The sequence below is a fragment of the Phyllopteryx taeniolatus genome, chromosome 6 (assembly GCF_024500385.1).
Source record: "Phyllopteryx taeniolatus isolate TA_2022b chromosome 6, UOR_Ptae_1.2, whole genome shotgun sequence".
Classification (NCBI taxonomy): Eukaryota; Metazoa; Chordata; class Actinopteri; order Syngnathiformes; family Syngnathidae; genus Phyllopteryx; species Phyllopteryx taeniolatus.
The window spans coordinates 13,497,989-13,525,637 of record NC_084507.1 but is presented as its reverse complement, the minus strand read 5'-3'; the positions used below and the strand labels follow the sequence as shown (position 1 = coordinate 13,525,637).

General features: G+C 43.0%; 1 protein-coding gene and 1 long non-coding RNA gene across 6 annotated transcripts in view; one reads left to right on the top strand and one right to left on the bottom strand.

Annotated features, from left to right (window-relative positions):
• Positions 1-27,036, bottom strand: part of adamtsl4 (ADAMTS-like 4) — a 67,833-nt gene extending 40,797 nt beyond the window's left edge. For 2 of the 4 annotated variants that reach the window (XM_061776452.1, XM_061776453.1), the window contains exons 1-4: positions 26,852-27,034; positions 23,706-23,769; positions 12,273-12,823; positions 8,967-9,585 (exon numbers count right to left, since the gene is read on the bottom strand). In XM_061776452.1, coding sequence (XP_061632436.1) covers positions 8,967-9,585; positions 12,273-12,823; positions 23,706-23,769; positions 26,852-26,874 — 1,257 coding nt within the window. In that variant the 5' untranslated portion in view covers positions 26,875-27,034. Of the gene's footprint in view, positions 1-8,966; positions 9,586-12,272; positions 12,824-23,705; positions 23,770-26,851 lie in introns of all 4 variants that reach the window. The other 2 variants (XM_061776451.1, XM_061776454.1) reach the window with 2 other exon arrangements.
• LOC133480167 (uncharacterized) lies at positions 16,460-22,149 on the top strand. 2 transcript variants are annotated; one of them, XR_009789204.1, is made up of 3 exons: positions 16,460-16,582; positions 21,737-21,837; positions 21,929-22,149. It is a non-coding gene; the product is annotated as an uncharacterized LOC133480167 (long non-coding RNA). The 2 variants fall into 2 exon arrangements; XR_009789205.1 differs by lacking the exon at positions 16,460-16,582 and adding an exon at positions 18,127-18,227 and having other exon boundaries at positions 21,737-21,833.
• Positions 27,037-27,649: the final 613 nt, after the last annotated feature.

Here is a 27,649-nt window from a genome sequence, read left to right as displayed (position 1 = left end):
TGTAGAAACTCGATCCTGTCTTTGACTGGATTGATCTTCCGTTGCCGAACCTGTCAGCCCCTGACCTTCCTACCTCGCCGTTCTCCCGCTAATCACCTCAGCCTTTTGTCCCCGACCACGAGTTCTGCCTTTGTGCTTGCTGCTTGCCGTTTTCCTGTCCCCAGTGGATGCGTGGATTACGGGGGCTGGAATGCCCGCGTAATCCAAACACTTCCCAAATCTACAGAGACATTTTATTTGGACTTTGAATCCAACTGCGTTACGACAAACGTTCTTGTGACTGGACTGGTCACAGTTGATATTAAAACTATAATCCGTACGTTTTGTCACCCCCAAGGCTGGAATTCAGTGTTACAACAACAGAACTGTCGTTTCCGTTTGACGCAGGGGGGCCCCTTGTAAGTGATGATTCTACATCATTCCACAACATTTTTATTTTGTTCTGACGACAGCCATTTCTGTAAATTCACTATTATTGCTGCATTTTGTAGATGCGCTGCTTGGACGTCGTTGAACTTCGTTTATTTTATGCTAGGCATCCTGTTTGGCAGCTGAAGGGTCCTCGGAAAGACTTTTTTTTCATCTTTATCGAACATATTCAATTTACAAAAACAGACAGAGACATCCTCTGACAGATGGGTTGAGGTTGTTCGCGGCAATTTTTCTTTTTTGTTTACACAGTATTTAGTTTAGGATTATTTTGTGCTACAAAAAAATGCAAAATAATATGTTTTGATAGATTACGCTCCGCTCCGCTCCACCGACTGTTCAGTAAAATGCATAATTTCCACTCCATCATTTCCAGTGTGCCACTGAGTGGGCCAGTGCGGGAATGACGACGGTCGTCACTAAATAAAAAAAATAAAGAAAATACTGAAAACAAATACAACAACATGTTAGAGGAGGTGATGGTCTTATTGACAGGCATTGTGTCATCTCCTCTAGTAGCGGCTCGGGTGAAAAGGACTTTTTCACAAAATATTTACATACGCTAGCTTAAAGTCATTTACAACTCTTTCTGTGGTTTTGTGTACCGCATTTGGCTCCTACATACACTCGGACAGGTTCCACGGGAAAAAAAATACAACGTGCTGCATTTGTGAATAGTGATTTTGTTGTTGTTGTTGTCAAAACCCAATAAAGGAATTCCCTTAGTAACCTTGTTTTAGCGGCATCACTTTTCAATGAAAACACATGTTGGCACTTCCGTTAAGGAAATATTTAATGAGCTATAACTTGCCTTTTAACTCCCCCAGAACTTAATAAAATGAAAATAAAAAGTGTGCTGATAAACAACATGTACATACAGTAACCTTGAAAGAAAGACTTTGAACAAAGGGGGGGGTCTCACTCACACGGGAGCTCATGACCAGAGATGGTTGTTCTTTATAGACAAGTGGGGTGCACACGCTTGTTAAAGCGGAAAAAGCAGAGAACGAGAACATGTGCATGGGTGTCGCGTGCATGCCGCAACCCATTCGGGATTGTTGTGTCGCTCAATTGTGTGCACAATCTCTCCTAATAATAGGTTTACTGTGTGGCAATGCCCCAATCATGACATCATTACAAGATGGAAGCCAGGTGAGCATGCCTGGTAGCAACAATGGTGCTAGTGTGTTCTTAGCGTGTTGTGTCCGCAATAACGGGTGTAGAAAGGACACGCCACAGGTTGCCGAGGAGGGCCAAGTACACGATTGTGTGTGTGTGGAATCTTCATCCTTTTACAAGCACCCCAAGTGTTGAAATTACATGTCTGCTGCTTTTTTTCTTCTTGGTCCGGCTGCTTCGTCTCAAATTCCACCTTTTCCTCCCTCCGTCCTTCTGACAGGAGGTCCTAAACACACACACACACACACACACACACACACACACACACAGGTTTCTCTCGCATACACTTTTCCATGAATTCTTCTTTTCTTCTGGCACACACTCGCATTCCGCTGCGACTGACCCGCTCTGTCCCGCCGTTTGATTCCCCACAAAGCGACGCTCCCAGGCCGTCCCCCACCCTGTGTCCACAAAGAGCACACGACTCAACCAGTCACCTTCTCCGATTTCTATGGAAGGAACCTATTTGTTTTCAGTGACGCCTAACACAAGATGGTTTAAGTAGTAGCCAATATTTTCAATGAAACTGCGTCAGAACTTCTAAGGATATTTTCAACTCGTGACTAAGGATGAACACTATTCATTCGCAACTAGAAATTCATGCTTGTAGACGACCACATTGTTGCCCCATAGACAATATAACAATACTTACAGACATATATTTATCCTCTGTGAACAGTGACTAATATTACTGCAGCTTACTGAGCAGTTGCCACCGTCTTCTTCTTCTATATACGTGTGTCTGTTACACTGCCCCTGGTGGCCAAGGCGTGCACACCAGTAGGAGTAGCACAATGCCCACTGAATTGAAGCAAAACAATGTGGCAAAAACGGTTTAACTTCTTTACATTCTATTTAATTATTCAATTACTGTATGTTTTTTTTTTTAAATAAAAGTACACTATTATAAAGGGTTATTTTTGTCTTATTAAAGACGATATGACAAACCTTTTTTTGTAGGCCAAGACAAATTAATGGCATGGATTTCAGTGGGAAAGATGAGCTGAAATGCAAGTGCGCATGACCACGAGCGTGGTCATGCAACAAATTAAACTCGTATATCTCAAGGCACCACTGTATTACAGCTCTTATTGCTTGATGTTGTAAATATATACAAGATCCATCCATCCATTCATCCATTTTGTGTATCGCTTATCCTCACTACGGTTGCGGGCGTGCTGACGCCTATATCGGCTCACTCTTAGAGAGAGGTGGGGTAAAATCTGCACTGGTCGCCAACCAATTGCAGGGCAATATGTGCAAGATATTTTTTTTATATTTTGGTTCTTGTGTGCTGCTATACTCCCCACTTGCTGCTGTAAAGCCGTATTCAATTTTATTCTATTATTTCTTATTTATTTTATTCCATTATTTCATTTCTTTTGTAGCTTTATGGAGCAGATGTGTCTCACTTCTCCACACTTGTTTTCAAGTCAATGCTCTCATCTTTATTTGCACTTCACCTTGAACTCACACCACCTCACTACTGCTAATCCTCCCCAAAACAGAACCCCCTTTCACTGCTACTTCACTGCGTCACCCCCTTGCACTCTGACACTGAACACGCACACAAACTTCTCATTTCCACATTAACAGTAAAAACACACAGCTGGTCACACTCGTGTTTGGGCCTCAGACGGGCTGTGTTATGACACATACCTAATAGATAATCAGAAGTGTCACGCTCTGCTTCACTCACTCACACACACACACACACACACACACACAAGCCAAGCTGGGCATTATGTTACCCTGTCGATAAACCAATGGTAGGAAGTGACAAAGTGCTAAGATTTTGTAACTACTTAAGTAGATTTTTAAGGCATCAATATTTACAGGACAATTCATTTTCTTGACGACTTTTTACTTTTGTCCTTACTCCCTACATTTTAAACAGATATTTGTTTTTCAAGCGATGGTTCTTTGTGTTTTTACTGTTTAATTATTTCCTGTGATGCCCTCGCATGAGGGAAAGGAGAGCCACAGTCACCGATTAACTGTTAGCCGTTTATTGAACAGCAGGTGAACAGTAAAACAAACACAATGAGCACACTCAGACAGAAGCTGCTGTCAGCCACAGCTCTCACCCAGATGCTCACATGCCACCCCACTTGGTCCCGCCTCTTAAAGGCACATATACATATAGTATTTTCTATATATTTTATGCTTGCAATTATTTTTTTTGTGTGTTGAAATAAGATTTCAATGCATTTAAAAAGTGTGTTTTAATAAGGTTAAATGTGTTTACAGCGTGTGGAGGAAAAATATTAAAAAGGTTTTTTTTAGATGGTCTTTCTTATTGCAGATTTTCACCTCTTGCTGGTGGGTCTGTAACATATCCCCCGCTATAAACTGTAATGTGTTATTTTTGTCTACTTGCATCTATGTTGCGCTTCTACTTGCACTGCGTGACGATCATTGACTTTGTGCATAACGCTTGGAAGTAGGGTTACACGGTATTAGGGGAAAAAATGACACTGCAAATTTGTTTTTAAACCTGCGATATCTATATTGCGATGTGAAATAATACAGGATCAGTGAGAAAGTTCATTCTCTACGCAAACTACTTCAAAGTTCAGTTCTTCGTTCCAAAAAAACAAAATATCGTGCAGCCCTACTTGGATGTAAGGTGAAAAGTAATTGCTTCGCGGTGTAAGGCGCTGGTGATTGTGTGAGCCAGACAATAAAAAAAATCTAATCAAATCAAAAGAAATGTGCAGAAAATTGGCCAACAGAGCAATTAATCTTTTAAATGACAATGTGACATCAAACTTTCAGGTTTTTTTTTTCTGAACACAAAATGAAAAGTTTCCCTGGATCAGTTTGTTGTGCCAAAATAAATTAATGAATTAGAAAAGAAACCGACAAAAGAAAATACACCTGAATCAAAATGTCCCCGTGATATTATGGAAGAAGGCGCTTCTTCAATGAGGAGCCATAATCCTCCTTCTCTTTCCCGTTATTAGTTAAATTTAATGAGCAATAAACTGTTATTATCTTTCTTTAATGTTTTTTTTTATAATTATGTATACAGTATAGTATACCAATCAAATACCACTTCTACAATGTGGAAAAATGGGTACTACTTTGTCTAGCATCTTTCTTATGCCTATACATAATTAAATGTCTGCGCAACCCAAATATATCGGCTTGAAGCCTCCGGGGGCTGAAATATATCCTGCCAGGTCGTCGCAGCGTTTTTCCACACCGTGACAACGACGCACGCTAAGGCAACCACGCCAGCGAGAAGCCCCTGTCCACACGCTGGCTATCACGTTATACCTTTAAAAAAAAAAATTGCCTCCCCCCCAGTTTCTCTATGTAACGTGCGCACACTCACAGCCATTAATGAGGCGCTCTAAAGCGGCTATACCAGCGGACTGTCCACCAAGATTCATTTTCAAGGGTGCAGGTATAGTTAGCTAGCTAGATATTTGTCACAATTGCACTAAATAATTACTGATGCGAAAGAGTCACCTGGTGCCATTTTAGCCACGTTAAAGAAAAAACATCTGGAAAACTAAAATGGTGAAAAACAGTTTAACGCTATATCTCCACCACTGATCATTCCATAGTTCTCAGTCTTCGCAGGTTTTCAGCAGTTATCTTCAAACATGTATAATGTATTTAGAAACAAATCTCTGAATTCACTTTATAGACCCACTTAAATACAAAAGTTGAATCAGTACTTCTACTTGTACAGGAGTCTTTTTTTTTTTTTTTAAACAAGTATATGGAGTGTGAATTCTTTTGCCATCGCAGACGAAAAGACACCAGTTGAAATGTGAACCAGTAACGATGAAACAAACGAGGCTTATGCCGAGGCTAAAGCCGTCTAAATATGCAGGGCAGCGCTCAGGCGTCACAGGACAACGATTAGAGCCGCTGCCAGAGACTAAACGTGTTTCCCGATGGGGCCCGTCGCACAGGAGAAGAGGATGAAAGCAGATGAAAGTGGGAGAGAGCGGGCGCAGCTGGTGAATTATCTTAACAGAGGAAAGTCAAGAGCCCAAGCGTGCCAAGCGGGCACCCAACTTACGACTTCAAGAGCCCACTTCCACTTGACGGGAAGCGCTGCAACGTCTCCTTATCTGCTGCACTCTCGTAAACAACACAGTCATGCTTCTTCACCACTATTTTTGTCCCTGTGATCAGATCTGGAAGGATCACTTTCCTCATCTTGATTGTATTTGTGCATCACATCAGGCCACGCGCACGATCGATCCCTGTGAAACCGGGAGGACAAATTACACTTTTAATACACGTAACTGCTTTTAGTGGGCCGCGTGCCTGAGGGTAATGCACTTTAGTTGTGTTTACAAGAAAATCCTTTGTAATGTTGTGCTGTTGGTCACAAAATTGTGCGGCAGTCATTTTGAGTTTAAAGTCAGACGACATGAGCTACAATCTGTGACCTTGGCTGAAAAGAAAACATGTAAGTTTGACACTACTGGGAAGATGATGATGATTTTCTTTTGGATTTGTTTCAAGGATAGTTGCAGCGAAAGTGACTCAATACTATAGGTGGAAAAGCACGCTTTTATTCGTTAGAAACAAAAGAGAAGCCATTACGATCAACAGTAGCGTGCAAAATTCCGCAACTGGCTTTCTTCGACCACTGCATAATTACTATTAAAACTTGAAGTGGTTACCAACAGTGTTGGGAAAGTTCATTTTCTACGTCAAGTAGTTCAAAGTTCAGTTCACTGTTTCAAAAATGAACCGGTTCAGTTCATAGTTCATAATTCAAAACTTTGAACTAAGTAAGTAGAAGTAAAATACATACATATATACATACACACACACACACACACATACAGTGGGCACGGAATGTTTTCAGACCCCCTTAAATTTTTCACTCTGTTATACTGCAGCCATTTGTTAAAATTATTTAAGTTCGTTTTTTTCTTCATTAAATGTACACCCAGCACCCCATATTGACAGAAAAAAAACATAATTGTTGACATTTTTGCTGATTTATTAGAAAAGAAAAACTGAAATATCACACAGCCATAAGTCCTCAGACCCTTTGCTGCGACACTCATATATTGAACTCGGGTGCTGTCCATTTCTTCTGATCATCCTTGAGCTGGTTCTACACCTTCATTGGAGTCCAGCTGTGTTTGATTATATTGATTGGACTTGATTAGGAAAGCCACACCCCTGTCTATATAAGACCTTATAGCTCACAGTGCATGTCAGAGCAAATGAGAATCTTGGTCAAAGGAACTGCCTGAAGAGCTCAGAAACAGAATTGTGGCAAGGCACAGATCTGGCCAAGGTTACAAAAACATTCTGCTGCACTTAAGGTTCCTAAGAGCACAGTGGCTTCCATAATCCTGAAAAGGAAGACGTTTGGGACGATCAGAACCCTTCCTAGAGCTGGCCGTCCGGCCAAACTGAGCAATCGGGGAAGAAGAGCCTTGGTGAGAGAGGTAAAGAAGAACCCAAAGATCACTGTGGCTGAGCTCCAGAGATGTAGTCGGAGATGGGAGAAAGTTCTAGAAAGTCAACCATCATTGCAGCCTACCACCAGTCTGGGCTTTATGGCAGAGTGGCACGACGGAAGCCTCCCCTCAGTGCAGAACACATGAAATGCATGGAGTTTGCTAAAAAAAAAACACCTGAAGGACTCCGAGATGGTGAGAAATAAGATTCTCTGTTCTGATGAGACCAAGATTGAAATTGTTGGCCTTAATTCTAAGTGGCATGTGTGGAGAAAAACAGGCACTGCTCATCACCTGTCCAATACAGTCCCAACAGTGAAGCATGGTGGTGGCAGCATCATGCTGTAGGTGTGTTTTTCAGCTGCAGGGAGAGGGAGACTGGTTGCAATCGAAGAAAACATGAATGCGGCCAACTTCAGGAATATCCTGGACGAAAACATTCTCCAGAGTGCTCAGGACCTCAGACTGGGCCGAAGGTTCACCTTCAAAAAAGACAATGACCCTAAGCACACAGCTAAAATATTAAAGAAGTGACTTCAGAACAACTCCGTGACTGTTTGTGAATGGCCCAGACCGAGCCCTGATTTAAACCCAATTGAGCATCTCTGGAAAGACCTGAAAATGGCTGACCACCAACGTTCATCATCCAACCTGACAGAACTGGAGAGGATCTACAAGGAGGAATGGCAGATGATCCCCAAATCCAGGTGTGAAAAACTTGTTGCATCATTCCCAAAAAGACTAATGGCTGTGACATCATTCACCCATCCAGTGGACCTCTTCGAAGTGTTTGGCCTCCTTAAATGTCACTTTTAATTGCGGGAGCTCCCAAGCGTGGCATTCTTGTCTCTGCGAATCCGAAGTTATGGTCATCCCCCTCCCCAATATAGTCCCAGACAGGACAGCACAGCACATTTTGGCACATATCTAACACGTCCAACCCCATCTCCTACTGTGTACCATCACTAGCAAAGCCTCAAAGCAGATGTGTGTATTCTGGTCTTCATCCAGACACACACACACACACACATTTCACGGGTTCCATGTCAGTGCTCATGGACAACAGGCTAGTGTTGGCGCCACGGAATGATCAAACCTTCCATAAACAGTCTGTTGACCTTCACATTCTCTGTTTAATGCCACCAGCCTTCAACACATTGCCCGCATTAATGTTAATCAGGACTGTGGGTCACACAAACAAACACACACACGCACACACAGCACACTGAAGTTGAAGCTAAATAAAGGTGATGTAACTTTTTCGCAAATACTAGCGAGTATGATTGAATGGGGTTGGGTCTTTTCTTTGTAACCTCTTTGGAACGAAGTTGAACAATGTTACTGGTTTATTACAGTCCACGGCATAAAAAAACGTGGAGTTAAAATGGTACAACAAATAAATGGTATAGCTACATAGAACATAAAGATGGACACACAAAATATTTTGGAGTGGCCAGGTCGGTGTCAATTGGAACGCTAATCGCCCAAGGCAGACCCAGTAATGCCTCCTCCCCTCCACCCCCATATGTGTATGAAAAGATTTTTACTATTAATGTTTATCAAACTAAAAAAATGAGCCATGAGCGAGTCGGCTCGGAACGGAAACGGAACTGCCGCAGCGTTCTGTGCAGTCTTGGACTTGTCAATTGTGGCACGCAGCTGTCGGAGCAGAGAAAATTCGGTCATTTTTGAAAATGAAACATTTGACACGCGAAAACGCAATACAATGGAAATTATATAAATTGGTCATTCCTGTGGCCTGGTAACAAATGCCTCACGGACCGGTACCGGTCCCCAGACTGCTATAGAACATCGATGGTTGGATGGGAAAGGTTAGGTGTCTATTTGATGGCGGTTTATTTACCGGTATGGCATCTATTAAAGGATGGAATATATTCTTTACCATCTTACCTGCAAGAAGCACCTGCGATATTCCTTCTCAGGACCGGAGCATCTGTAGTTCTGCGGCGTTCTCCCACCTGGGCCACCTGCCTCTGCCCCCATGTGTTGTCTATGTGGGTGCTGAAGCGGGTACATGTTGCTGGGTTGCTGGGCCTGGGCTCCAAAGCCCGGGTGAGGCGCCCATTCCATATGCAAGGGTCGGTGCAGAGGGGAGGAGTAGGGGAAATAGGGGCTAGCCGGCTGTGAGTTGGGGTGCAAGTGAGGCGAAGCGGGTGGCGGCGGAGCGGTGACAGCGCGCCAATCGAAGCGGCGATGACTGGCAAGGACTGATGATGATGAAGAAGGGGAACGTGTGAGGAAGTGAGGAGAGGGTGGGACTCGGACCCGCCTTTGCTCGCTTCTGACGTGTGGTTGGGGTGTCGTTGTAGTGGCGGGGGCGGCGGTGGTTGTGCCCTCTTCATCCTCCTCTTCCTCCTCGTCATTATCATCACCAGCAGCTAGTTTGGGTGCTGACGTGGCTGAGGCGGTGCCGTTAGCAGTGTGGCGAGCCTGACGACTGGGCCGGTGCAAAGGCAGGGAGAAGGGGACTTTTCCGTAGCCAAACTGACCTGGACGGATGGGCGAAGACCTGCGAGACAAAGAGAAGAGTGTCCGCTGTGATCGCTATGAAACAAAACAAGAAATTGATCAAGTACATTGCTCACAAAAATTTTGGATATTCAGCCTTTACAGGCCAGCCTAATTTGACCTTCTCTAAACTTTTGAATGCACATGTCCAACTGTTCTGTGTTTCAATACTTTTTACACAACTTACTGTTCTCTAACAAGGAGGAGGAACAGCAAACTATTTTGGGGGTTTCTCAATTAAACGTATAACGGACATGAAGCTTAGTAAATGTTTGACCAGCTATTGGTTTGCTAAAGAATGAAGTTAACACAGCCTACTTGTCTTTGTGGGTTTTATAGTGACAGATGAAGTAGTGGTTGTGGGTCTTATCTTTGAGTTGCAAACCTTTGCAAGTGGTGAGTTGCCAGGTTTGTGCACACTACACGTGTAGGCAGGTTTTAGTCACACCAAGTAAAAGTAAAATCGATTATTTGATAATTCCTATTGCCTAGCAAGTCCCAAGTCCGAAATTGGTGACTTAAGCTTGAGTTGACTTCATTTTATGTGACTAGAGGCCCGGTAACAACATAGTAATAACACAATAATAACATAATAATAACTCGGAGTCTTAGCAGGGCATCGGTCCAATTTGCAATGCTTTAATGACCCAGAACATCATAACAAATGCTCCCTAAACTAAAGTCCAAGCAGGTATTTATTATGGAGTTATTTTTGACTGCAGTTACAAACCCTTCATGGTCACTGTGAACACACCCTGAATAATCAAACACTTCCCCCAAGCGCCCGTTGATCTTTTTGGAGGCTACCAATTCTTCTCTGGGTCCCGACAGGAACATATTAAATGGAGTCCTCCCAGTTATTCCAGAGCGCTGATGCCTTATTCAAGCCATGCAAATCTAATTTCCTGTGTGTCACTTTGCAGACAACCGCGTGGGTGCTTCGCAAAGCAAATCTCATATCTTGCATTAAGTGTACTCTATCTAAATCAGCGTTAGTCTTTTGTCACAATGATCTTCTGCCTCTGGAAAGCACTTTAAAAAACGACCACCTTCTTGGGAAACATAAGCCACCGAGTATCACGCAACTGTTTTGAACCACCATCATGCATAACGTCTCCACGCGTTTAGCTTTTTCTTTGTATTTTTTGGGGACCAGTATTCCCAAAGAAGGAGCAGCTTCAACAAAGGGGGGTTAGAGAAGAATACACAGGAAGTAACAGATTTCATAGCATCACATTCCACGTCGTCACTTGTTATCAAAGTTAAGGCTGACAGTGGCTATAATCTTTTTACATTTCTGTGATAGACTACAATGTTAGAAAGTGGATTGCTGACGTTTTATTTTCACATTATGCTTTCATCATTTGTTATACAAGTTAAAAGTTTTACTGTGACAGTGTTTACCTCATTTTTACACTTGTATGACAGTTAATAATGTTGAAATGTGACTAAAATGCTATCTGTAAACATATCAGTAACATTTTTATGATACTCACAGTTTGACCCAGGGACAGATTTTGAACAGATTATTATATTTTCGCTATAGGAGAAAAATCCAAACAAATCAAACAATCATCATTCCGGAAGGGGTTATATCCGACCCATAGCACATTTTAAAGTGCCGAGTCGACCTTGTGATAGGTATGCCAAGTAGAAACAAGGTTACATGAATGACCTTGGAAAATATTACTGTGCGGCGCAGGGGTGGGAATAGTATCACATATCGCATACAAAGTTTATGTAACTTTTGCACAGTTCTTTAATCCCGCCCACTGAGCATTAAATTTATCAAGAGTTGTGGAATATTAGTTATATTAATGTAGCTGTGGAAATGTAAATTCGTCAACCGGAATCCACCCTTTTAGTGGCACCGAAGTATATGTTTGTCAAAAAGTCAATTTTTCAAGGGGTAGGTGTGGAAGAGGGGCTCGCCCAGCCGGTCTCTGAAATTCAGGTTTGTATGTTGCACGTTTCAACTCATGCTCTACTGCTGATTACTTACGAACGGAAAATGGTAGAAACATTTTTTTTTTCCTGGTGAAAAGAAAAGAGTCTACTCTTGTGGTAGGTTTGGTGCTTATAGTGTCATAGCAAACAAGATTCTGTGGGTTTTGAAAGATCAGTCAAAATGCTATAAAACTGTTGGCAATATGGAGAACTCCATCCATCCATCCATTTTCTGAGCCGCTTCTCCTCACTAGGGTCGCGGGCGTGCCGGAGTCTATCCCACCTATCATCGGGCAGGAGGCGGGTAGACCCTGACCTGGTTGCCAGCCAATCGCAGGGCACATAGAAACAAACAACCATTCGCACTCACAGTCACACCTACGGGCAATTTAGAGTTGTCAATGAAACTACCATGCATGTTTTTGGGATGTGGGAGGAAACCGGAGTGCCCGGAGAAAACCCACGCAGGCATGGGGAAAACATGCAAACTCCACAGAGGAGGGGCCGGGGATTGAACCCCGGTCCTCAGAACTGTGAGGCAGACGCTCTAACCAGTCGCTCACCGTGCCGCCTATGGAGAACTCTTCTTTTAAAATGGCTTCCAGTGAATGAGTTTTTTGTTTAACCTGATCTACAAATGACATTGATCACCTATCCTGTTTTAAAAATCAAATGTGGCCCCTGAAAAACAACAGTGTGTCCACCCCTATTGTCGAGTGTGCGTGTTGGATTTCCACTCACCTCCTGACCGGCAAACCCTCCCGACTGGTGCTGACCGACCTTCTGCTCCCTCCTCCCGCTGCCCTCAAAGCGCCAGGGTTGCTGGGCCTCCTGATGGTGCGTTGCTGTTGATTGTAGGCACGTGAGGGAGCGTGGTAAGGCGATCGGTACACAGACACTCGGTTCTGATTGGCCACGGGGTATTCAGCTTGATAGAAAGGTGACGACGGATTGGTCAGCCCCACGTCGCCCCCTGGCGGGGTACTCCGATAAAGTGACACCCCCTGGTTGGGGTTAGGTAGTTGGTTATGAGGCGGGTGTTGACGTGAAGGGTGGTAGGGGCGCATGGAAGAGATGACCGGACCCCCAACGCCCCCTGGAAGATGCCCGCCCCAGTTGGGCGACGAGTAGGAGACGGAGGGTGAGGTCGGTGGAGGCGGGAGACAATTCCTGCTTCTCTGTGACACGCCCACTCCGCATGACTGGGAGCAATCGGACCACTCCGCCCACACTGACCACACCCCCTCCACGGGCTCTGCCTCAAACACCTGTCTGGACCTCCGCCCTGCCACCTACCACATACACAGAGAAAAAGATTTTTACCATCCTGGGCTTTAGACTTACATCCATCTATTTTCTGTTCGGCGTGTCCTCATTAGGGTTACGGGTGAGCTGGAGTCTATCCCAGCTGAATTTGGGTAAGAGGTAGGGTGCACCCCGGACTGGTCGCCAGCCAACCACAGGGGACATACAGTATACTGTCGACAAACAAACATTCACACTCACATTCACCCCAGTGGACAATTTAGAGTTGTCAATGAACCTAACATGCGTGATTTTGGAATCTGGGAGGACCAACTGAAGTTCTTGTGAAAATATATTCCTGTATTCACCTTTATTCAGATTCCTACCAAAGTTAAATGGCTTCTTCCATGCAGTGTTGTTTTCATCAACAATGATGAAATGATTTTGTTGACCCGCCTTTTTTTCCCACAACGATAACATGACGGGCATGACGAGCTAAAGATGGCTCTTTAATGACTAAAACATGATCAGATGTGCGGGTTTTTGTTGACGAGAGTGGATGAAAAACCCGACAATCTGCTTGTGATAAATTTCATAATAACAAAGTTTTTCACATAACTCCGAGTGCAAATAGGCTGCATGCTCAAGCATACAGGGATTTTTGGCCAGGCAGCAATTGTAATACGTTGTCATACTGACCCATGTTTGAGTGACTGTCTGAGACATGGAGGGAAATGTAGCATTTTGGACCTGTTGCTGTTCCTCAAGTGTCTAAGAAAAAAAAACTAAGAAACTCAACAGTATAACTTTGGCCATTGCTCACAAAGAAAGATGAGAAAACAAGTACAAGTGTGGGTGCCATTCACGTGGTTAATAAGCAATCTAAATGTGTTTTTTTTTTTTTTTTTTGCTTATTTGATAGTTAAGAACATTCTTTTTTTCTTGACATGGTATTATTTTGTCAGAATTATTTGAGTAAAACTAGACTACAACTTTTTTGAGGTTTTGTTGACTAATACGGCACTAAAACTATCACATATAGAAATGACTAAAATGTGACTAAAACTAATTATCATTTTGTCCAAAACACTATAACTAAGACTATAAATAAGATGGCTGCCAAAAGCATCACTGCTTCCATGGCCCATTAAAAACCTATTCTTCTGTCTTCTCACAACAAACCTAGTGATGGCCCAAGACTTTTGCAGCTGCAATTCCACTGTCAACTCCTCTTGTGCAATCAGAGCAAATACTCTGTCGTAAGCACGTTTTTCACACACACACACACAAAAAAAGCTTTGGTGTGTCCGAACATAACACATGATGACATATCATTGCAGGAAAGATGTCACTGCTTACGCTCCGAATTTATGAAACGTGCGGTTGGAAGCAGGAAACTGTTAGAATGTGTGATGCTTTTCTGACTAACGTCACTGAACTTCTCACAGCAGAAAAGTCATCATGAGTGTATATGCAAAAGAGACTTGCGTGTCTGTGCTGCTCTGGTATGAAAATTTGTTTAATCCAAAGGTCAGTTGCTGGGCTTCCAAGCACAACATCTGAAGAGGGACCTGCAACCTAACTGTTATTTTCATTAGAGAACTAATAAGTGTTTAGTCTACAGCAATCAATTACAGCCCAGTAAAAGACTGTGTTATAACCCAAAGGGGAAGATCCATCAAGATAGTTGCCGGTTAACTGGTCAAAAGGGAGAAGTGTCACACTAATACCTTGCCGGAAAAAAAACTGGGCAGGCCACAGCAATCCTTGAAAAAGGTAACTGCGCAGGACAAAAATAATGATAATGTCATATGAATTACACCATATGTACAATAGTATTGAGAAGTTGCCTCCGAATAGATGAATAAACCAGGGGGTCTGGCCAAATCAAATAAATAAATACAAATTAAAATCTAAATTAGGGTTGCAGCTATCGAATATTATTATTATTTTTTTTAAATACATTTCTAATCGGCAAAAAAAATATTTTACATTATTAAACAACAAAATGTGCATATGAGGTGCACGTATTAGTGTGGGTCACAATCCTCACGTTCCACACTATAATATCCTTGACTTTGAGTGTGTGTGTGGCTTTAAAAGGTGGGATGTGACCTGGTGAGTGGCGTGGGAGTCAGTGAATGAGAGTGTAAAGTTGGCTGTTGTGAGCTAAGGATAGTTAACCAGCTAACCATTAGTCATTTTGTGTCTTTAGTGCTTGGGCGTCAGCTGTGGCCATAGTAGGTCGTGTATGAATGTGCATATTACGTGTTTATTTTGTTCCTGTTTGTTCAACAAAGGAATTGAAAGTACACCAGTGGTAGTGTCTATCCTTGACCAATTGTGGGGGGCATTAAAATACAATCTAAATAGCAGAGGTGGGCTATACTGAATTAGCTAATCTTGTGTTAACGATCATAGACATGCTGTTGTGGTACGTTAGTTAGTTTTGCTTTGTAGTAGATACAATGCTCTTTGTTATATTCTTTTTTAAAATGCAAAATGATCCCAAGGTTTCGACATTGTCTTATACACACCCTTTCCCGGTGGCTCGCCACCATCGTGCAAACCTATTTCTATACAGAGTGGTACGTCATTCTGCAGTAACATTCGTCCATGTGGTAAAATTATCACTGCGAAGCTTCGAGGCGGACACTTTGCTTCAACTCCTTTTTGTAATTGAATTATTGTAGTTATTCAATTAATCGTTTCAGCCCTAAAATCATTCAATAAATAAAATAAAAATTACAATTAATGAATTCTTTTAAGCATATATTTAATAAAAGTAAAAAGTCCATAAATTCATAGAAATAAATAAATAAGTGTGCCATTATTGATTAATTAATAAATTAAAACTAGCAACTTCCAACTTTGCGGAATATTTTGACAAAGGCCTCTTTCTGTTGTCCCAGTAGCATGGCCCGTTAAGGCATACTTGGATGAGTTTACTTTGGAAAAACACCATGAAACACCTTTAGAATCAATTACAAAAGATAAAAAATTCCCACAGACACAAAGAAATTGCATAGAAAGACTTCCCAGAATAGTGTAAGTGATAAAATTGTCAAACGGCCAGGTGTCCCAATACTTTTGACCACACCTCCAAGTAAATGAGTCCACTGATGATCCTCAGTCTCACGAGTTTCCTTCCTTCTGAGGCCAAAATGTAAATCCTAAAGCTTCGGTAAATCAGGGGGGATTGAAGGGGATTGAGTCACCTGCCAAGCAAGCAGCTTGGGAGCAGATGGGTGTAAAGTCAAGTGTGTGTGTATGTGTGTGCGCGCGTGTGAACATGTGCATCTATGTGCATGTGTTTGTGTTTGCGTGTATGTATGTTGTGTATGGAGCGAGCACCAGGCTGGCCTTTGCTTTTTTTCCTGTGCGGCGTGAAATGATAAAAGTCGTTTCATAACAAGTCGCTCGCTGGCCTGCTTGGCACAACAGCAAATATGAGAGAGGGACAAAAGTTTCCATTGACAAAAAGATTAATGCTCCACTTCCCTGACCCGCTCGCTAAAAGCCTGCCGAGTGTGTCAATGTGTGTGTGTAAACACGCTGCACACGTATGCTTTTCCTAGACCTCGGAGGGTCATTCTCCATTAATGAAAAAAATGGCAATTTTATACTTAGTGGAACCTCTTTTGTATGATTATGATTTAAGTTTTTTAACAAACGTTTTTGCCAAAATTTTGTCCAAGTTCTTGTACATGCGCTTGGTTTTCGTCAAGAAAAATGTAATCCTGGAATCGATGCGCGTTCATCTGAAACATTTTGTAAGTTGCGTAAAAAAAAGGGCTCAACGGAAGGTAAGTCGTATTCTACAATGCAAGATGTTATTAACAACTCAAGGCAATAACCCTCCCGGTCTGCTCGGCAACACTCAGGCAACATTGGCGTAACATCCTGTCAAAAGCTTTTATTTTTATCAATTTAAGGGTCACTCAAGTGCCTTTTGGGCAATAAACTTTGCAACCACGTGTATCCTAGTGGAAATGTGTTTTTAGTGTGTGGTGTGTTGTCAAAGGTATGTCCAGCATATCTAATTAAAAATAAAATGAAGAAAACACATTCTAAGAAAGTGATTGTTGTAGCTGTGTGAAAATGTTTGGCCGCTCATAAGACATCAGAGTTTAATCATTGTGCTCCATTTTCCTAATTGACTAAACATTCTGATGACACCAAGGCCACTTTCTAGTGATATTGACCCCGGTGTCGAACGTCTTTACGAGTTTTTCTTTGAACTGAGCGCTTGATCAAATGCTCTTGATGGTCCGTAGTTACCACCGAAGCCCGTTCCATAGTGTTAAAGGCAAGACTTGCTGGAATGCAAATGACAAGTTGGAGGTAAAATGGCGGGAGAAAAAGGAAAGGGAAAGGAGCAGGAGAAATGGGTTGGGAGGGGAATGAAGTGGGGGGTCAAAGCGGACAGGCCTAATGACTGTGTGTGTGTGTGTGTGTGTGTTGCAATGAGTGACATCAAACACACAGCTGCCACATAGCTGGAGCATTAATGAGCAGTGCACAGTGACCCAGAAGGAGGCCGCCAGTGACCTCCTGCTACTTGCTACTGCTTAGACTCTTCCAACACTGTACCGCTAGACCTGAAGCCCACCTTTTTTTTTTTTGTTGTTGTTTAACCCAATGATCACAAAGGCGTCACTGTGGCTCCTTGACAGCTTTGGGCCTCACGACAGGAAAAAAACGGATTAATGACTCAAAAAGTCACGTACGGTCGGTTAAATCACGAGCTTGCTCGCGTAGGCGGGTTGGTCAGGGTTGCGTCATCTACGTAAGGAGCAGGATATCAAAGCGGCGCAATAGAGACTTCCCGGTAAAATGTCTTAGTTGAACTTTGAACAAAGGATTGGGGGGAAAGTCATAGTGTGCCGTATTTGTGTTTGTGTATCGGTTCGTTAGTTAGATCAGTGTTTCCCGACATTTAATGAGTCAGGGTACATACTGCATTTTACATTGCAAAAATCTCACGGCATACCACCAAACAGCAACCTCACAAAAAGTAGATTTCCTGAAATGATCTAGTCTCAAAGTATTGCGATTTTGAGACAAATTAAGTGAAATTGGATCATTTCCACCATTGTTAGTTCAGACTACTTCCTGGTTAACAGAAGATGACAAATGATGACAGGACTGTACTATAGTTCAATCTGGGGCAAGAAGAAATGCATCTCTCCTGAATTAAATGGCAAAAAGAAGAAAATGGTCAATTCCTCTTACAGAACTCAATACAGATGCAGCAAGCATACCAGGAGCGTTGTTATTGCCCTGAGTTGTTCATAAAAGCTTGCATTGTGGAATACACTTCTACGTAGCACAACAAAAAGTTCCGAGTGCCAGAAACACAATAAAATTCCAGAAAGAACTTGTAGCAAACTACGAAAATGGCTCCCCTCTACTCCATCTTTCATATGCCAGCAAGAGTCTTTCATAAAGGTAAAAGTGATGTTAAATGGGCCCTATTGAAATGTTTTTGTTTCTTATTATTTGGACAGGAACATGTGATGCGAAGGCCATCTTGAAATTGTTGGTTTCTTTGTTGTTGTTATTCTGAGGACAAATCACAATTTTGAGGGCTATCCTATATTCAAAAACTCCCAAAAGCTGTCTTAGTAGCACACTTTTCAACTGTTTCAAACTTTCACTAAAGCAGCATGACCTTTGGTAGGAATGTCGTGTGTAGCGCTTCAATAAAGGTCAAAACACATTCCCGAAAAGACACAAGAAGTCAATCTTTGTTTGAAGTGACCATTTCAATTTTTCTTTGTTGTAAAGTTAAACAAATGCTAAAGGACAGTCAAATATTCTGCCTGTAATTCACATCTTTATGGTTGTAAGCATTAGAAATGCAGCCCTATGGGGGGCACAAGCCAGTGCAAACTGTAGGCTAGAGGTTGAGGGGCACGGTTTAAATTATTTTACCATGGTGTAGATGGGAAGAGAAATGGAGTTAGGGTTATTTTAAAAAAAGAGTTGGCTAAGAATGTCTTGGAGGTGAAAAGAGTATCAGATCGAGTGATGAGGCTGAAACTCAAAATTGAGGGTGTTATGTATAATGTAATTAGTGGCTATTCCCCACAGCTAGGATGTGACCGAGAGGTGAACGAGAAATTCTGGAAGGAGCTAGACGAAGTAGTTCTGAGCGTCCCAGAGAGAGTCGTAATTGGTGCAGATTGTAATGGACATGTTGGTGAAGGTAATAGGGGTGATGAAGAAGTGATAGGTAAGTACGGCATCCAGGAAAGGAACTTGGAGGGACAGATGGTGGTAGACTTTGCAACAAGGATGCAAATGGCTGTAGTGAACACTTTTTTCCAGAAGAAGCAGGAACATAGGGTGACCTACAAGAGCGGAGGTAGAAGCACGCAGGTGGATTACATCTTGTGCAGACGATGTAATCTGAAGGAGGTTACCGAATGTAAGGTAGTGGTAGGGGAGAGTGTGGCTAGACAGCATAGGATGGTGGTGTGTAAGATGACTCTGGTGGTGGGGAGGAAGATTAAGAAGACAAAGGCAGAGCAGAGAACCATGTGGTAGAAGCTGAGACAGGACGAGTGTTGTGCAGCTTTTCGGGAAGAGGTGAGACAGGCTCTCGGTGGACAGGAGGAGCTTCCAGAAGACTGGACCACCACAGCCAAGGAGATCAGAGAGACAGGCAGGAGAGTACTTGGTGTATCTGCTGGCAGGAAAGGAGAGAAAGAGACTTGGTGGTGGAACCTCACAGTACAGGAAATCATACAAGGAAAAAATGTTAGCTAAGAAGAAGTGGGACACTGAGAGGACCGAGGAGTGGCAAAATGAATACATTGAGATGCGACATAGGGCAAAGGTAGAGGTGGCAAAGGCCAAACAAGAGCCATATGATGACATGTATGCCAGGTTGGACACTAAAGAAGGAGAAAAGGATATATACAGGCTGACCAGACAGAGGGGTGGAGATAGGAACGATGTGCAGCAGGTTATGGTGATTAAGGATAGAGATGGAAATATGTTGACTGGCTCCAGCAGTGTGATAGCTATATGGAAAGAATACTTCGAGGAGTTGATGAACGAGGAAAATGAGAGATAAGGGAGAGTAGAAGAGGCAAGTGTGGTGGACCAGGAAGTGGCAATGATTAGTAAGGGGGAAGTTAGAAAGGCATTAAATAGGATGACAAATTGAAAGTCAGTTGTTCCTGATGACATTCCTGTGGATGTATGGAATCATCTAGGAGAGGTGGCTGTGGAGTTTTTTACAAGCTTGTTCAGTAGAATTCTAGCATGTGAGAAGATGCCTAAGGAATGGTGGAAAAGTGTGCTGGTGCCCATTTTTAAGAACAAGTGATGTGCAGAGCTGTGGGAACTATAGAGGAACAAAGTTGATGAGCCACACAATGAAGTTATGGGAAAGAGTAGTGGAGGCTAGACTCAGTACAGAAGTGAGTATTTGCAAGCAACAGTATGGTTTCATGCCTAGAAAGAGTACCACAGATGCATTATTTGCCTTGAGGATGTTGATGGAAAAGTACAGAAAAGGTCAGAAGGAGCTACATTGTATCTTTGTAGATCTAGAGAAAACCTGACAGAGTACCCAGAGAGGAACTGTGGTACTGCATGCGGAAGTCTGGAGTGGCAGAGAAGTATGTTAGAATAATACAGGACATGTACGAGGGCAGCAGAACAGCGGTGAGGTGTGGTGTAGGTGTGACAGACGAATTTAAGGTGGAGGTGGGACTGCATCAGGAATCAGCCCTGAGCCCCTTCCTTTTTGGAGTGGTGATGGATAGGCTGACAGATGAGGTTAGACTGGAATCCCCGTGGACCATGATGTTTGCAGATGACATTGTGATCGGCAGGGAGCAGGTGGAGGAACAGTTAGAAAGATGGAGGCATGCACTGGAAAGAAGAGGAATGAAGATTCGCCGAAGTAAGACAGAATATAATGCATGAATGAGAGGGGTGGAGGGGGACGAGTGAGCCTACAGAGAGAAGAGAGAGACTTTAAATTCTTGGGGTCAACAGTCCAGACCAATGATGAGTGTGGTAAGGAAGTGAAGAAACGGGTCCAAGCAGGTTGGAACGGGTGGAGGAAGGTGTCAGGTGTGTTATGTGACAGAAGAGTCTCTGCTAGGATGAAGGATAAAGTTTATAAGACAGTGGTGAGGCCAGCCATGATGTGCAGATTAGAGACAGTGGCACTGAAGAGAAAACAGGAAGCAGAGCTGGAGGTGGCGGAAATGAAGATGTTGAGGTTCGCTCTCGGAGTGACCAGGTTGGAAAAAATTAGAAATGAGCTCATCAGAGGGAAAGCCAAGGTTCGATGTTTTGGAGACAAAGTTAGAGAGAGCAGAATTCGATGGTTTGGACACGTCCAGAGGAGAAATAGTGAGTGTATTGGTAGAAGGATGATGAGGACGGAGCTGCATGGCAAGAGAGCGAGAGGAAGACCAAAGAGAAGGTTGATGGATGTCGTGAGGGAAGACATGAGGGCAGTTGGTGTTCGAGAGGAGGATGCAGGTGATTGGCTTACAGGGAAAAGGATGTGGCGCTGTGGCCACCCCTAAAGGGACAAGCCCAAAGTAAAAGAAGAAGAAGATGGTTGTAAGCATTGGGGACCAAAAAAGAAGTTATTTTATTCATTCTATATTGTTTTAACTAATCGGCCGATGAATCGGTTATCGGAATTTTATGATGCCAAATATCGGAACCTGCATCAGCTTAAAAAAAACGCATATTGGTCAGCCACGAGATTTTATCATTCTGAGCATTTTTGTACATTTCAAGCTTTTTTTTTAAACAAGTTACCGTATTTTCACGTCCATAAGGCGCACTTAAAAGTCTTAAATTATCTCCAAAATGGACGGTGCGCCATATAATGCTGTGCGCCTTATGTGTGCACCGAGTTCCAACATATATAAATGTTGTTGTGTGATGAGCGCTCCGCTTGACTTTTTTTTTTTTTTTAGCATTTCCTTCCGACACGCTGCTTACACAGAGGAAAAGCGGACGTGGCTGAGGACAGGGGAATGGTGTGTGAAGTAGGACGCTAAAGCCACGCCCCCAGTAGGTATATAGCGGCGGGGTTTTTTTTTAAATTTTTTTTATTTATTTTTTTTTTTATAAATGTATTTATTTATTTATTTATATTTACCGCACAGTGCACTGGGGTGTGCACTGTGCAAAACAACATTGGTTTGGCTAAGGACCCCTGAAAATGGCACCTATGAAGAGACACGCGTACGAAGCACAGTTTTAACTGCAAGCTATCAGTTACGCGGAGGAACATGGGAATCGAGCATCCGCGAGAGTATTCAAGATCAACGAATCCATGGTTCGCAAGTGGAGGAAGCAGGAAAACGAGCTTCGGCAAGTCAAGAAGACGAAGCCGAGTTTCTGCGGAAACAAGGCGAGGTGGCCCGAGTTGGAAGACCAACTCGAGCAACGGATTAATGAGCAAAGAACAGTGAAGCGTCTCTCCACTCACCATTCGAGTGAGTGCAATAACTCGGAGCTTGCCATCATTCCGGGAGACTTGACGAAGGAACTCCAACCGCTGGACATCGGTGTAAACGGGGCGTTCAAAGTGAAGTTGCGAGCGGTGTGGTAGCGATGGATGAAAGCGAGTTACGCTACAATTTGTGAATGGATTGTGGATGTTTTGGCTAACGTGTCTGCTTGCACTGTTGTTCGAGCTTTCGCACGGAAACGAGAGAGACTCGAACCTGGCGTGTTTGATGGAGAACTTACGCAGCTGTTCATTTCTGATACAGAAGATGAGGACCACTGCCTTTTTAAAAACATTGTTTTAGCGTGCATGCATGCTACCGTATGTTTTAAGCTAGCGTATGTTTTACCATGCCTGCGCCCAATAATGCGGTGCGCCTTATGTATGTGTTAAATACAGAAATAGATCCCGTAACTGAGACTGCGCCTTTTAATACAGTGCGCCCTATGGTCATGGAAATAAGGTATTTACTTTATACAATGTAAGTAAAGTTGGTAGCTATTCGTTATTTCTTTTATAGGCGTCAATTATTTAATAAAAGATCGTTTGCTTATCCATCATCCTGTTTCTTGTGGGTTTTTTTCGTTTGTTTTTTAAGGAGGCCTCCGTGGTCCTTCATGCCAGGTGATTGTAAGGGGTCTGGAAATGCCCCTGAATACGAGGTTACGAAACCCAAGAAGGAACGCTCAGTTAACACCATACTTATAAATATTTTCTGCAATTATGACTTTAGTACTATGTTCGTTTAGGTTCGTGATAGACTATCGCTTCTTCTGACTTAGACTGACCTAGAAAGATTAGATCAAATAGATAGATAGATAGATAGATAGACATTGAAAATAATAGTACAAAATGGGAATAATAATAAATATAAGTGATAGATAATAATATAATGATGAATTATAATACACCCAATATGTACAGTAATTTTAAAATAATACTTAACTACTTTTATCATTTTATATGCACCTGTGGCTGAAAAAGCACAGTGTGGAGAGTCTCTGTCGCTGAACTGCACAAGTGCGGTCAATGAATAGAGCCAGTAATAGTATTAGTATAAGATAGCTAAGATTGGCCAGGGCTAATCTGATTCCTCCTTGACATTCGCGCCTTGTTGTTTGTGGTTCCATAAAAAATAGAGTAAGGTATATGCGCCGCCTCAAAACGTTGTTTCCCGATAACAACACCAGGGGTCCCAGTTTCAGTGTGTTGGTATATGTGCAATCAGTCGCCTGGTGTGCGGTTGTGAGTTATCGACTGCAATTTGTCGCCCAGTTTCATCGCTGGGTTTGCGGCGGGCTTTAAATCCACTCTCTTGACTATTGTGGGATGGGGAAACAACTGTGAAGCGACTCGTTTGATGGCTTCACCTTTCACCTCGCCATGAAGCAAAGTCAATGAATGCAATGTGTGAGGAGCTCATGACTCACCTTCCTCTTGGCGGGCTTGGTCACGGAGGTCGCGACCTCCACAAAGGCCCACAGCGCATAGAGCCTGGAGGGGAAGAGGAGCAGAACAGGAAGCTTTAAAAAGCACCAGCGGCTGAATCGAGTCTTTATCCCGTGACAGTGACATAAATGGGCTTTAGTAATGATGGCACGACACAGGTGGCAGACGGGTGGTCTCTTGGAGGGGTGAACCAAAGTTGATTTTTCCCCTTCATGTTTCCACAGGCAAACATCTCCATCAGTGTGGGAAAAAGCCTGCGAGGCGCTAACAAACTAATGGCTTTAAACAGCAAGCATGTTTTCCCTTCGCATGCCTCTCTCTGCGACCCAACACGCCCTGTGGATGTACTACACTCACACACACGCACGCACACACTGGCAGGCACAATCAATCAAATAGCTTTAATTCACCCGGCGCCGTAAAGCTCCTTTTATTTGACGTTTGCTGGTGAGACAATGCGGTTTCTGTTGGAGAATGCTGTTGTATTTGGAGTTTTGTCATTTCTGAAGCGTAATGACCTGAAACAGAGTGCAGATCAATAGATGCAAAAGGTTTATCTCGCTTACTTTTATTCAAGGGGGACTTTTTTTTTTTTTTTTTTTAACCTTTAATTCCGATTGGCTGTGGTTTCTGCTTTGGAATGGTGTTTTTACGAGTGACTTTGATGGTTTGTGTCATTTCTGTTGCTGGTTGACCGAGCAGGTTGTACTTTATTTCCTTTCGCTTCAGATCATCAAGTCCTTTATCGAGGAATTTCTGTCATATCCCAAGCATTTTGACCCGCGGCACTTATTTCACTCAATTTTCTACAGTGGTGCCTTGAGATACGAGTTTAATTCCTTCTGTGACCACGCTCGCTCAACTCAAAACATGCGTATGTCAAAACATCTTTCCCCACTGAAATTAATGGAAATGAAAGTAATCCACGACTGACTGCACCTGAAATCTCCCATGTGTGTTAATGTTCTATGGCAGGGGTGTCAAACTCATTTTTTGTCACGGGCCACATCATAGTTATGACTTCCCTCGGAGGACCGCTACAACTGTGAACCCATATAAATGAAAGATTACCTCATATATTGTAATTACATACAGTATACACAACACTGATGAATAACCAGTTTTGAAATCAGAAGCGTATAAAAACATGTTTCTCAACCATTACATTTCTTTTCAAAGTGGGATTGGTCACAAAAGAAAATGCTTGCAAATATCTCAATGGTATTACACCAGAACGCAATGAGCAATTTTGATTTGCTTTCGCGGGCCACATAAAACGATGCGGTGGGCCGGATCTGGCCCCCGGGCCACCAGTTTGACACCTGTGTTCTATGGTCTGATGAAACCAAGGTTGAATTTTTGGCCATAATTCCAAAAGGTGGGTCTGGCCCAAATCCAACACTTCTCATCACCCAAAGAACACCATAGCTACGGTGAAGTTTGGTGGTGGCAGCAACATGCTTTGGGGCTGTTTTCCTTCATCTGGAACAGGGGCCTTTGTCAAGGTGGAGGGAATTATGAACCGCTCCAAATACCAGTCGGTGTTAACACAAAATATTCAAGTTTTTGCAAAAAAAAAAAAAAAAAAAAAAAAGTCAGGAAAGGCCTACTAGCACATCTGAACTTTTTCTGAGGTTAATTAGAGGCACCTTCAATGATGGCGGGTGGGCGCTAACTTCGGTTAAACATCAGAGTGAATGTTCTTGCTTAATTCTGAACACAGCCACATTCCCAGTTAGAAAATGTGCACTCTTGTGCGAGCACATTATCTTTTGTTTATGTTTACTTTCCCTTTTCAAAAGATATATATATTTTTTTTTTATAAATTGAGTTGTACAGGTTATAAGTCACATTAATGGTTGAAAAGGTTTTACAATGATTTGCCTTGTTTTGGGAGGTGTGGACTTTTTTACTGTAAATGCACACGTTTTATAGTGCTTACTTTTATTAATGGTTTACTTTATTCACCTTCATTTGTGGCGGCTATTGAAGAAAGCAGTGGTTTGTTGGTGCAAAATGTTGGAAAATGCCATTTCAGAAGCATGAGTGCTGATCAAAACGTCTTTTACCCGCCAGAAACTTTTAGCAGGGAGACAATGTGTTTAATATTTTATTGGGGCTTTTCCTCATTGCTGAATCATGTGGGGGTCTCACTTCAGTGCAGATGAAACGGTGCACAAGTTCTATTTTCCGACTTAACTCGCCGTGTTGACTTTAATGTTCGGGTTATGTTGCATGAATGTGGTTTAATGGATTCAAAGTGTAAAAATGTCGTTCAGTTGGGATTTCTTTTCCCTCCTTCCCAAGCTTGCTGACCTGACCCGAGTTTATTTTTGCCTGCTCAACTGACTTTATTTACTTCGAGTTGGGATTTGTTGAGACAACGTGTTTTTGTGGTTTGAGAAACAGTGTTAACGTGTGCTTTCTATTTGGGCTTTCTGTCATTTCGCAAGCACGCTGACTTGACCCGAGTGCGACTCAGCTGTGACTTCATCTCCTTTTAGCTATTTAACAACTTTTCACAACTCTTTTTTTCGGGGGGGGGGTTAAAGTATTCCCTTACAGAGCTGCCAGCTACTACACGACTGTGCGGACAAGTGTGTTGTAAACAAGCGTTTAAAACACCATGTCACCGTCGTGACATGCTCCTAAACGCCTCACAACATTTCAAGATGGACCTGTCTTTTCTTTCTGTGCGCTCCAAGAAGAACCGCAAGCGTCACCGCGGCGTGCAGCCCGCAAGCCACACTTGAGTGCGGGTAATTGCCAGTGTGGCGCACCGCCGCTTTCTCCCTCAGTCTGGAAGTGCACAAGAGTTAGCCCCCGAAAAAGACACGCACGGGCACGGAGCGACTCACAAAGGCTCCCCTCCCACCCCGGCGCACAACAGAGCCGCCGAGGCCGAAGTAAAGACCCCCTGCGCAGCCCCGCGCTACTGTGACACAGTGTTCCAGCTTGCAATCATCTCACTTGCAAAGATATATCGGAACGCATCGCGGTCAGACGCGGCGACCATTTTAACTGCAATCCATGCGCAACCAGGAGAAAAAGAAAAGAAAAAAAAGTTTGTGCGTAAAAGCCACCCAAAACATTCTCGAACAATCACGCGTGGTCCGCGTGTGCCTACCTGAAGATAGAACCGAGCCGCATGCTCCACTGACTCCAGCACCGATGATCAGTCCCGTTTGGGGATCGATTGTTGGGCTGGGGGGGCGGGGGGGGGGGAGCAAACAATCAATGAAGTGTCCAAGTTTTTCTTCTCTCTCTCTCTCTCTCACTTTCTGTGCGTGTGTCCCCTTCCTCCTGTCGCTGCCTGCCCGCCAGTGTGCAAAGTGGGAAGTCTTCCGTTTTTTTCCCTTTTCACAAACACGCACACACTCGACTCGTCCACTTCTTTTTTTCTCCCCTCCTTGCAACCTTATTAGGAACTTTTCCCCGTGCTTATTTTTTCTTCATAAACTATTAAGCCACTAATTATACATTCGTGGTCAGAGGTTTACATACACTCATCAAGGGCATGTCAGAATTATTTACTACTTTTACTGATTTGTTGCAATAGTCCTTTTTCAAGGGTGAATTGATTTTGCTTTTCAATGACTCGATTTTCTCGATGGGTGGAGTTCATTTTGTCCGGTTTTCCTCAACCTTTATCGAGCCAAGGCACATATTTTGCATTGGAAAACTCTCACAGCACACCAACAACCAAAAATGTCACAAAAATTATACGCGGTATACTGAAAAAGTGATGATCTCGTTTCAATTTACAAATTGACTTAATTGGCATGACTTACAGTCTTGTGTTGTATGAATGGTAACCCTTTGATACACGGCTTTATTGTAACTTCTGCCATCTAGTGGAAGAGAATTTAATTCTTCGGCCTGTCACTCTACGTCGCTGGCATAGATGCACTAACAAAGACAACAT